General features: G+C 38.6%; 1 protein-coding gene across 6 annotated transcripts in view; it reads left to right on the top strand.

Moving 5' to 3' along the window:
* RPS6KC1 (ribosomal protein S6 kinase C1) overlaps nt 1-12,766 on the top strand; it is an 82,988-nt gene that overhangs the window by 40,220 nt on the left and 30,002 nt on the right. For 5 of the 6 annotated variants that reach the window (XM_008932936.3, XM_018085218.2, XM_018085217.1 and 2 more), the window contains 2 exons: nt 959-1,051; nt 12,289-12,336. In XM_008932936.3, the coding sequence (XP_008931184.1) occupies nt 959-1,051; nt 12,289-12,336 (141 nt within the window). The remainder of the gene's footprint in view (nt 1-958; nt 1,052-12,288; nt 12,337-12,766) is intronic. The other variant, XM_029965054.1, reaches the window with a different exon arrangement.

The following is a 12,766-nucleotide window of genomic DNA, read 5'->3' as shown; positions in this document are numbered from 1 at the left end:
CACCTTCCTCTTCCTTTCCACCTTTGTGTGATAGAAATGTATTTGGGGAGGCCAGGTTATGCTTAAAAGGAGTTTGGCATTCAACAGCTCTGCAAATGAAATTAACTTATTTGTGAGGAAGAGGTTCTAGTAGAAGCTGCATGTTGAATTTTTGGAGGAAGATCTAATGAATTCTCTCAGTTGGCAACCAGAAACTTCTGAAAATGATTGTTAACATGCCAGAGGTACATGGGATGCTTAAGAGGTTGGTCTTTGTCCCAGAAGACTTCCATTTGAAATGCTGTTCCTGCCTTGGAGATGCAAGCTTTGAGTTTGCTCTGAAAAACTGCAAAACATAGCATGGACAAAAATCCATGCCTTTTAGCATATTAACTACTTGAATAGTTAGCACATGCCAATTTTCTTGCTGTGGTGTTAATTTCTAGATTAATGATATGTAGCTAGCTACCTTTTTCTAAGGCAGTTTTAGGAATAATTTCTGTTGTGCACCTTATTATTAAATGGATTTCACAAAGCTCACCAGAGAGCAAGAGAACCCTGTTTATAATTCTATATTTTATGTTCTTCAGACTTTAAAAGCCTCTAATTTGCTTTCTCCTCCTCAGTGATCTCTGAATTATTTTGTACCCAGAATACCTGTAAGGCTTTGATTGATTATTATGATGTGGTAAGAACCGAGTAATCAATTGCCAGGTTCCATTAAGCATAGCAAATATAAAAATTCATTATTTTTTTGTTTTTTAAATTTTTGTTTTCACTGTTATCTCGACTTTTATTTACTTGCAAGTTGTTTTTTTTTTCCCCCCACTAAGGACAAACAGAAAACTTCTCCTTTCATCTTCACTCTCTGTGATTTTATGATAAATTTAGTTTCCTTCGGCCTGGCATTTGCTTCAGCAGGCAGTCTTCCTTCAAGTACCACCCTGATTGATGTATAATCTTTGATATCTTCCATTAGCCTCCAGGATCACTAAGTTCAAGGCCCTCTTGGAACCTAAGGAGCCCTGCCGAGGAACTGAAGACCTTCAGAGTCCTTGGGGTGATTGACAAGGTAATTCTTCAGTGTCTCTTCAAGAATTCAGTCATAAATCGACTGCATGCTGACATTTTGTCTTTGAAGCTGTGGATCTTAAGGATATGAAACAAAAGGGGAAAATGACTCAAATGCATCTGCACTTTAAAATAACAAAAGTAGAAGAAAAAAAAGGCTTTTATCTAAGCAATTCATGTAAGGTCATGCAAAATGTATTTGAGCTAAAGGATAAGGTACATGTTTGGTGGCATTCAATAGGATGAGGCCTGTTTTTCAAAAATGAAGTCATAGTTACAATACTGGGGTAAGGACGAGTTGATGTTTTTTCAGTTGAACAGTCTGGTGGATACTTAAAATACAGGAGGATAGAAATTCCTACTTTTGAACTCTTACTTGAAATGGGGACTGGGGACACATACAACTGTTCTCCTTCCCTGAGAATTTGGAATTGAAATGTATTACCAAGACAGAGATTCAGCAATGAAGCCAAGCTTATTTTTGAGTCATGCAAATAATGTCTTCCAAAATCCCAGGATAATACCCCTCTGTAAACAGTAAAGGACCATACGGAGTTTTTGCAAGCCTAATTAAGAGACCAGAAGAATTGTTGCATCTTTTTGATAACACTGATTAGCATTACCTTACCAAATACTTTTAAGATGATGTATTATTATTCAGCAATGTGACAGTGGCTAAGGCAGACCGTAATGGCTTGTTTCCTTTTTGCTGTGGCAAGTCCCTTTTGCCTTTTGATAGTTCCTAATGTGGTCCGTGGTTTGTGTGTGAGATGGTGGTGCATTTGTAACTTGCATCAGAAAACCTGTAGCTTATCTCTTAAGGTCTGTATTTCTTGGTTTCTTTTTCTTGTTGGACTGACCCTAGCTATTGGGACTGATTTTTGGTTTTCTTTGCTTGTTTTGTTGTAATTGTGTGTATAAGTTGATAATTTCTCCTCAGAGGGCTATATACCTTAGGTATTATGGTTGCTTTTATAGCACACAAGGTTTTCTCAGCTCTGACTTCATATTCATTGTATCTTCTTTCCTCAGTCGTAAGTACAGAATTTAGCCTGTATTTCACTCTGTATACATATCAGAGACAGGTTGGAAAGACCACCTATCTGTTGCATTAGTAGGTGCTAGCTAAATTAGTAGCCATTAAATGGATGCAGTAGGCATGGATTTTGTGAATTAGTCTGACAATGTAAGCCTGCAGAAGTACTGGAAATGGATTATGAAAGACCTTCTCAGTATCTCTGTTGTTGTATAAGAATGATGAACATCTACTGGAGAAGATTCTTGATCACAATGAAGCTTTTGCAGTTCTTGGTTGTACCAGGTCTCCTTAGATCTCTCTGAGCAGAGTTTCAGTAAGTGTTCCAGGTGTGAGCTAAACGTGTCCAGATCTTTGAAGCAGAGTTGGGAAGAATCAGGCTTCTAAAGATGACAAAATAAAAGATCTGTAGTGTCAGAGATGTGTGTGAGGAGCAAAAGGCCTGTGGATACAGCTGGTGTGCTTGTGTGCAAACAATATCATAGGGCTCAGAGTTCATGTTTAATTATTGTATGGAAAAGGGAAATTCTTTCAGGTGTCTTTGTACTCTGCGTTCCTGCTTCCACATTCTCCTTGTCACAAACTTAATCTTATTCTGAGTATGCTGCCTTTTTTCCTTATATTTCTAGGTGTTTATAATGTTGTGAGCCAAATGAAAAACTGATCTAAGCCCAGATGTCCAGAGCATGTTCTATTTGGTTTGATAATGCATACACAAAATGCTCGTGAATATGAAGCAAAAGTGTGCATGTGTGTCTGTGTGATGGAGATGATGCCCCTGCCTTTGGTTTCAAGCACCATCTCGCTTCCTTCCTCACCATCACTGTTATTTGCCTTCTTCTCTGCCTGCATATGCCCTAAAGCTCACATCATGGAGAAATCCAAATCAATGTGTAAGTATACTTACTGGAGCCAAGTAGATGACATAGCATGCTTGTTCTTGAAAATGGATTTTGATTTTTGTGGCCAGCATTGAAGATGCCTTGCTTTTGGGCACGCGGCTGTAACTGATTCAGCATCACGCAGAGTTTTGCCTGAAAATACTCTCCTATTCTAACCCTGAGATAGCTGCTTTGGTTTCAGCAGAACATGGGTGTGTGGATAGTAATGAGCCACTGGGATTGTAACTGCTGGCTTGCCTAATCCTGGGCAAGACTGGCTCAAACACACTGTGTTAAGAAATGGTGTTGGTTGCTTTGCAGACTTTTTCTCCCACTGCTGAAGCCCAGAGTGGTGTCTGCCTGCTACAGTGCTGCCTCGAGAAAACCAACTGTTAACCTTCCCTCCATCAAATGCTGAAAGGTTCAGTGCCTTCCCTTAGAGTAATGTCTCTCTTTGTTCTTTTTTTTTGAAGCCTCTTGAAGTGTTTTGAGTTGGCTTCATTTTCACAGACAAAATGCTTGTTGCAACCTGAAACTCTGGGTTTTTCAACCTGTTTTAGACCAGGCAGAATGATTAGATATTTAATTTTAGCCTAGTTTATTCCCAATGTGCAATCTTTCTTTCCTTGTCTACCCTTTCACCTTTCTTGTCACCTTAATAAGTTTTGTTGTGTTGACCCTTTTCTGTTAAATCCGAGGGAGTTAGAGATTTTAGGATTATTAAACTCCTTAAATTATTGTGAAAATTTGGAGAAGAATGACCATATCCGCGCCTTGCCTCCCATCCTTCTGCTTCAGTTCTCCTGCAAAGGCTGTGGTATAAATCTGACTATTTTAGTAGACCAAAGAGAACCTACACTTTGCTTGAGAAAAGCAGTTTTCTTGAATTCTGCTGCTGCTGTGTTTGCTCACTTCATGGTGTCAAAACTTAACGAGGTGGTGTTTGCAGGTATTTTATATGTTTATTATGTTAAGAGTCTACCTGTGAGTAGGTTTCTGAAAATAAAGGTTTAATGTAATGATAAAGGTGGCTTTTGTCCTGCAAACGTTGTGGAATCTGAGGTGCTGCAGATTGGGCAGCAAAGCTCTCATTAGTGTTAACAGAGGTACAGCACTGAAAACAAACTAATAACTAAATATTTTAGCTGCTGTTATCACCAACCAAGAATGATCAATTATTTTATCAGTTCATGTACCTTAAAGCAGAAAACTTCTTTTTGGAATAGGAGAGAGTTTTGCTTTCAGAATTTGCCTAATTAAAAATCAAGGTTGCAGATTCTGTGCTGAGTTTCTGCCCTAGGCAAATCTTTCCTTTGAAGCTACAACTGGCCCCTAAAGAAACGACTTTGTTATGGTGCTGCTGGATACCTTCACAATGCTGTTTCAAACCCAATTTCTTATTCTTTAGAACCCTCTGTTATTTAGATTCATTCAGTTTAAAGATTCATCTTGAAAGCAGAGTGCATTAAGTAATAACTATGCCTCTGTAACCAATGACTGTCTTTTATGTCTTTTCTATCCCCTCCCCTGGTCCCCCATGAAGCCACACTGTCCGTACTGGCACTGGTGTGACTGTGATCAGTTCTTCCACAGATGTCTGTACATTTGAGCTTGTTGTTCAATACACTATTTGTCAAGCTTTATTATGAAACCTTAAAAAATAAAATACTCTCCTCAGGGCCTTGCTAAAATTCTTTTGGGAGTTTCTGAAAAGGATTCTGTGGGTAGATAACTTTTTTTTAATAACTGGAAGCAATTCTGTTAATCTTGAGTATAGATTTTCTTTGTGGCTGTTTGTACTATCTTCAGAAGTCATAATTCTGGTGGTTGTACATTTTGGTGAATCGACTTTAAAAACATGCAGAAAAACTAACTCAGTATTATTAATTATTTATAAAGTGTGATTACTGCTTTTCTGCTTGATGAGTGGCACTGCCAAAAAGCAGAAGTATTTAGCATGTATGTCAGCTTCACGTGCATAGTGTGCAGACCCATATTTGAATTCAAACAGGTTATGGCTAGCTTTAATAGAATTTAATCAGAGGGTGGGAGAAACAGGCTCTTCTTAAGGCAGCATGTGTATTGTGCAAGAATAACATAGGATGTAGGTAACTATGTTCTGTTAGTATTTGTCAGAAACTTAAATATTTGGCCTTTTGAGGTGAGATTAAAGACTGTTGCAGCTGTGAACCTGAGTTGACTGTAGCAGATGTTTTCTCTCACCTGGCTCTTGGGTGCACTCTACCAAGCATCTTTAGATCATCTTATGGGTTTGAATGAGTGGCTGTGTGTGCATGAGAGGTGTGGGGGGAAGGGAGCTGTAATAAACTTACAAACACGGCATAATGGAAAATAGCAGTGGAAAAAATGGTTGAAAATCTGAAACTGAGTAATAATAGTAACTATTCATACGAATAAACTTATAAGAGCTGGTTTTCTGTTTTGATAACCTTGTCGTTTCTTAAGTGATTTGCCAAGTCCTACAAAATCAAATCAACTACGGAGTTATCGGCAAAACTGATTTCTTGGCTCACTAACTTCTTTTCCCTGCTGCTGTGGGATTATTCCTAACTGCAGTCAGGTTTCAAGCCCCACGTAACAAAGCTTACTGAACTTTAAAACACAGTCTCTCTGCCAGCTAGTAAGAGTCCTGTCCCTTCTTCCCTGCCCTCAAACACCTGCCGCTTGTTTTCCTGAAATCGTTCCATTTATACTAATCTGAATGTTTCTGAGTATTTGTTGGTATAACCCTAGCTTCCTTCTTGTTTGTCTCACTAAAATTTCTTTTGGCTTTAGTGAATGTTTTATTTCATCTGACATAAAACAGTCTTAAGATTTGATAGAGTAACACAAATTTTGCCCTTGCCTTTAGAAAATAGAAATTAAAATATTGGATGTTCCTGTGCAGGCCAAACTATATGTATCTTTTGGCCTCCAGAAAGAAATAATTTGTAGAGATATTTTCTTTTAAATCAAAATTATTTTAAGTTTATCTTCATAACTGTTACAAAATTGCTTAGTACGATGTCAGTGGCATTTCATATTCTAAAATGCATTCTCTAGTAAAACCTGCCAGGTATATTTTCTAGGTTAATATTTCACCATTTTTAATTTATTGGCCAGTTTTTATTTTGCTCTAAGAAAATGGACCTTCCTCTTTGCTACCAACCAACTTAAAATATTTAAAAATTTGAATTTGAATATATGCTTCTTTCTTAGCATTTTCATTATTTAAAGCTGCACCATTTGTCTTATAAGTACACTATTATTACAAGTCATAGAATACACGAGCTATAAGTTCCTTAGAATAATGGTTTGAAAGGAGGAGTAATTGCAAACTGAAGATAATTCATATTGCACAGGTACAAGGATAAGCAATAATCACATTTTCCATACATATTAGCCAAATGTAATCTCTTTTTGTAACGACAGAGGGAGATGAGTGAGAGTCTGGGTGGTGTAATCTGAAAAGTGACAAGAATAAATCTGTGCTAAGCAGATCTTTTAATCCTGGTAGCCTTGTGACAGCCAGCACAGTTGAGGAGAGTGAATTGCACCCCTTCTTCTGCCTCATCACTGCAACTGTGTCCTGAGAGCAGCACCAGCTGTGTGCCAGACCCTGCTGAGGTTTTCTTGCGGTCTCAAATACTCACCCCTAGGATCAGGTGGACAGCTTGTCTCGTTCCGTGTTGTCTGTCACAACCTGTAACTGGATTTTCCAACTGGTGGGGTAAATGCAAGAAAAAAATCATAGATGATCATCTGATACAGATTCAAGTTTGTAGGACTTCTGTTAGAGTATCTATCCTGTGATAAAAGTACATTTGTTTAGCAGATAATGACCAGAATTAATAGATGGCCCACTGGTGACATTATTACATGATGTGTTTTCAGTGTAGAGTGGCAATTTAATAACAAAATGGAGCTGGTTTTAAAGTAATCCCTTAGCTCTGGTTTGTCTTCAAAATCTTTCTGTTGTCTGGTACTGCAGTAAGAGATCCTATTCAATTTTCTTTGATCAGTCATGAGCTATTTTTCAATTGTGTCAGTGAACTTAAAGTTACATTTTTGCAAGCAAATGTGTTAATGTGTTTGTTTTGATTAGTGTTAAAAACTGATGAAGTAAATAAAAAGCACAAGTATGTTCTGAACTATGTCCTGAAAGACTGGAGGCAAGAAAAAAACCAGTATGAGATGCTGGACAGGGAGAAGGAAGGGGAAAAAAATCCCAGAAATGAAAGAGGAGCTGGGGAAGCAAATGTCTGCAGCGTGACAGGATTTATGTGTTTATGTTAAAGCCACCCACAGGAGAGCAGTGCAGTTAGAGCAGCCCTCAGTTCTTCCAGAGCCGTCCCCCGCGACCTTGGTTGGCTGCTCGGTAGGGTAACTAATGGTTCACCATGTTCTTTTTTCCTGGTGACTTGCCTGTTGCCTGCCTCTGGGTCTGTGCTTCCCCTTATGCTGACTTCTGCAGTATTCCTTCAGTCTCTTATCTCAGGGCTTTGATGCATATGTTCTGAAGGTGGCCACCGTGACTTTGGGTGGCAGCAGATGGTAAACCTTCAGGCTGCCACCGGCTATACTGGTGTTAAGTTGGAAACTTAACGTTTGATGAAGAATCAGTAGTGCATATGAAAGAGCTTTTACTGCAGAAATATCTTTTAATTAAAAAAAATTAGCATACTGAAACATTTGCTAATTTCTGTGCATTTAAAGGATCCTAAAATTAACTGTTTTCTTAAAGCTAGACTATGGTTATTTACCAGGCAGGTTTTATTTTATTTTTCTCCAATTAATTGTACCTACTATATTGAATTGAATTTAATTTATTTTCCACTAAGCTGTTGGATACGCTGTAAATCAAATCTAAGAAGCTAATTTTTTTAAGTAGCTGCTGTCAGCATTGGAATTAACCCTTGACTTAGTTAAAAAAAAAGGAATTCACCAGTAGAAAATCCTATTTGGCATCATGGAGGGGTATTGCTATCTGCCACTTTACTGAGATGCTGTCATGCAGTGCTGCTGTGTTCACTTGTATTTTGGGATGTACCCGAGAGCTCAAGGGCTTGTACAAAATTAGGGATGTCTGTGCTGCTGAAGACACTTGTTTACATTAGGTATTTATTTGTGGTCATTGCTTTTTGCATGTCAGAGTTTTTGACCATGCTGAAGTCGTCATCAATGCAAAAAACTAGGAAAGAATAAGCAACAGTACCATGAAAGCCAGTGTGATATGTAGACCTTGTCTCTGTTCATACATTACTGTTACAAATAGGATTTTGCCTTGTCTCTTTTTGTGTCCCAGTGTAGTTTGCTAAGTGGCCAGGAATGCTCTGCTGTGCATTCTCCCTCCTCTCTGAGATAGAATGCTGAATGTTACAGCCGACAGCTCACTGTTAGGAGATATCAAATATTACAAGTTACTCCGTGGTCATCATTGGTGAAAGAGGTTCCATCAGTTTATATGAGCTAGAAGCAACCTGGTCTAATCCCAGCATCTCTGTGTGATCTACTCTGGAGAATAAGAGTTATGTCATAGGGAATGCTCTGTGGAATTCCATTTTGTCCCACTGTACCACTAGTGTGGAAACTTGTCACTTTACATTTTAAAAAGAAATTTTAGAAAAAGAATTACTGAAGCACCCCCTTTTGCAGTGGGAGAGAAGTGTGAAGGAATGCCAACAGGAAAGAGTTGTTGCACCACTATCTAGAAATTGGCTGTAAAGCATGAGGTGAGGAGAGTGAGTTGGCATCTGGGTCAGTGGCAGGCTTACAGGTATGCCCTTCTGCAGCAGCCTGGCAGTGCATCCAAGAGCTGCTGACCTTCCTCTGCTCTGGATGCATGATAAAAGTCAATCAAATATACTTGTGACCCCCTCTTTCCTGGACTTATCCCTTTCTGAAATGTCAGTTTTCTGATAGCAGTTTGTTCATTCATGTAGTCCTTTAATTATCTGAAAGAATCTGGTTAAACCACGTCTTTGTAATATGCATGCAGGCTGCTTTCCCCTGAAGCAGGTTTTTGACTTGGTAGGTCCATGTAAAGTCCACAGTCTGCCAGGGCCAAATGGAACATCACTAGAAGAATTTCTAAAGTTACTTTTATGGCTCTTCCTGGGGCTTCTTGGCATCCCTTTTGAGAGAAACAGTCTTGCAGAAAGGTTGACATTGAATCAACAAAGAAATAATTGGCCATGAAATGAAGTGGAGCTGTAGATGAGATGTTAGTCACTTGGGGAAGGTATGGTGCTTGATGGGAAGCAGAAGAAAAGAACCTGGTTAGTTAGACTGGGTATGTCTAACCTAGTCCAGCTAGGTAGTTAACCTCAAAGGCATACTGATACCAGTTGTTGTTATTAGAGTTATAAAACTGTAGCTGCTACATCCATTTTGATGTTGTAATATAACAGCAGATGAAGCCAGCCCTAAAGGGACCTGTTGTCTGCTTTGTTCGCGTTACTGGTCCTCATTCTATATGTCGTCTTATAGGGCGAGGGCTCAGTAATCTGTTCTGTTGCACCATATGCTAATACAGTGCTGATAAGCAAGTATGAAAAATGAAAGGGAGGAATACATTAATTGTATTTGTGCAATAAGCTATGCTATCAAAGGTAATTATTTCATGACAGTTTTAGTTATAGCAGTTGTTTTATCATGGAATAAAAGATGGCTTTAGGAGCCTTTTATTGGAAAGACAATTGTATCAAATTAGTACCAAATTAGATTTTTGTCTTTATAAAGGTGAGCAAACCCATGAGCAGTTTTTAAATTGGTGTCTTCTACTCTACAAATGAACAAATCCTGTTTGAGGGTTAAAGAAGCTATTATTCTGTCCTTTATGCTGACAGCTTCATTACTGATTGGCCTACTGTTGGTATTAAAAAAATGTTTGGCTTCTTATGATCTTTGTGCATGCAACTATCATATTAATACAGACCATGGAACTGTTCATTAAGAAATGACTTCAAATGAGGTTGATGCTTGTAAATCTGGAGAGATACAGATGTTAAATGCTGCTATTCCTTTTCATATACAGCCGTATGGCTAATAATTTCCAAGTGGCTAAAGCTCTTGTTAGCAAGAGTGCTGGTGTGTTAAGAATGGCCCTATAAATAACTTTAAGAACTGAAGTTGAAGGTGCTTCTTTTAAAGACTATTGTTGACTAAACATTATTGCCAAACAGATGGAAAGCATTCACCAGCCTGATGTTTTTAGGTCTAATTATATTATCGCCAGTCCTGTACGGCTCAGTTGAAGAGGTGTATCCAGAGGCCAATTTATAATCATTTAACCAACACCTGTTTGGGAGATATTGACAGTCAAAGGGCACATTTAAAAAAAAATCACATATGTTCTCGTATTTATTGCCTCAATGTGAACAGTGTAGGTACAAACAAACTTGGGAGAAGAGGAAGGAAAGTGACTATAAACACATAGATGTTTCCAACCCATTTTCATCTTATTTTGGTACCTCTTGTGAAGTGGATTTTACTTTTCTCTTGTTCTGTTGGTTTTCTTTGGTTGGTTGGTGTGTTTTTTTTTTTTTTTTTTTTTTTTTTAATTTTAATTTTACATCTTTTGGTTAAGCAAGAATAACAAAACCAGTTGTACAGTTACTTATTTAACTGTTTTTCACTCTTACTGGAAGACCCAGGTAAGAGGCCTGAAGAGTTGTTAGGCAAATTCAGTGGTCTGGGAATATCTGTCTTTCCCTACCATGCCCTTGACATGGAAGCTGTATGTCATTCCTTTGTCAAAAAATCTCAGTAACACCAAGTTCTGTTTGGATTTTTTTGTTTTGGCTTTTTTATTTGTTTGGTTTGGTTTAGTTGTGGTGGTTGTACTTTTTGTTTGGTTTTTTTTGGTATGTTTGGGGGTGTGTGTTTGTTTTTGTTTGGTTGATTGGTTTTGGTTTTGGGGTTTTTTTGTGAGAAGATATAAACCAGATTTTAAAATTGCGTGCAGCTCTAGTAAAAGAAGAGATCTTTGAGATGGAGGTGTCTGTGACTTTATTTCTGTTGGTGAAATTTGATGAGAGAGAAATGCTTAGAAAAGACTTCAGTTCTTCATCTCTTGCTTGAGATGCAATAGGGAGAGATGGAGGGCAGTGTTTGAAATGTGGCCATCCCAAAGGGCAAAGCCCCTACCTGCGAGGAAGCCAGCACAGCCCTTCCCCTGGAGAGCTCCCTTCTGGCCCAACTGCCGGGCCTTTGGCACGTCTCCACCTCACCTTGCTGTGGGCACTGCGTGGGACAGATGTTCCCACAGTTCCCTTGGTGTGAGGAAAGTCAGCATTTCAGCCTGGTAGACATCACCCTTTCAGAGATAGCAGGGCATGGCTGCATTGCTGCCCCACACAACAGGGAGATAAGGGAGACTGTGTGTTGTGTTGCCCTTCTGTGACCTGGTGAATCCAACACCCTGTTACTCCTGACGTGTCATTCCTCTGCAAGAAGTCTTTTTTTGATGTGAGCTGTCTTGGGCTGCACTGCACCTTGTCTGTTGACTTGGAGTTGCTTCATCTTATCTTTTAAACTCAGAGTTTGGTAACGCCAGTGCTGGCAGTGGAAGCCCTTTAGAAGTTTGATTTTGCAGCCTAAATATTTTAGTATAACTGTATGTGAATATTTATACTGGAAGTTTACAATGTATGTTGTAAATAAACAGTGAGCACAGACTCTTGTTCTTGTTCCTAGAGGAGGGTTGAGCTCATGCTTGTGCTGCTCGTGTGGCTGTCTTGCAGCTGGTGCTTTTCAAGCACATCTGTGTTCTCAGAGTTTGAAAACAATTAATTCCTGACCAGGGTGATTTGAAGATGGAGATGTGGAGGGTTCCAGCTTTCTAAAGATGCGGTTTCCTAAATGTATATACACATAGATATTTTTGTTTGTTTTGTTTTCAACGCATAAACAAATGCAGATTGCTAAGAGTGTAGTTGCTGTTTAGTGCTTCTCTCATTGCCGTGTTTAAAGTGCTTTCAGTAGAGGTGATGCACTGCTAACAGAGATGCTATTTGCAGCTGTAGGTGTTCTCGTCTCTGCAGCAAACCCATCCACAATTTTCTCCCTAAGTAAATCCTCTTTTTTGTTGTTGTTGTTACATTAATACTAGAGATCTATAGCCTCAGTCATATTTCTTTCCTAGGAAAAAACCGTGGTTATCAAGGCTGTGTGCTGCAGGGGTTTAATTTATTTATTTTTTTTAAAATCATTGCTTATAACCCTTTCTTTTTAAGAATATTCAACATTAGATTTAAGATCTATATTTTGTTAGCTTACTCATATGAATCTTAAATATTTATCTGAATACTTTTTGCTTAGGTTTTGCTTGTAATGGACACTAGAACACAGCAGACTTTTATATTGAAGGTGAGTAAAATCTTTTATTATTTATTAATAATCTTTTATTATATGGCCTCCTAAATTACACCACCACACAAAGCTCAATTTGTATGTACTATATAGAGTTATGCCTGCAATATATTGTTATGGTAATACATATATCCCTATTAAGGGCACTGGAATTCTTTTTGCCGGTATTCAGTTGCATTCCCTTCCTTTTTCTGTAACATCCCTAGTGCTCGGATGTGCTGGTTTAGTCACTTGAGTTGCCACTGGTTATTGCAGCCAACACCTTAGCAGGCTTTGATAAAGAATCAGAGATTTAGTGTGCTGCATAAAACATCTGTAAAGCCCTAGTGGCTCAGGACACGTGCAGGCTGCTGATGAAGGTGAAAAATCTTCTTAACCCAAGTACATCCATTGTGCTTTGTGTTTGGTCTTCTTTAGCTGAAGAGTA

This window comes from Manacus vitellinus, unplaced genomic scaffold, assembly GCF_001715985.3.
Source record: "Manacus vitellinus isolate BGI_N305 unplaced genomic scaffold, ASM171598v3 scaffold_8_pilon, whole genome shotgun sequence".
Classification (NCBI taxonomy): Eukaryota; Metazoa; Chordata; class Aves; order Passeriformes; family Pipridae; genus Manacus; species Manacus vitellinus.
Note: the sequence above shows the minus strand (reverse complement) of the source record. Positions and strands in the feature narration are given on the sequence as shown.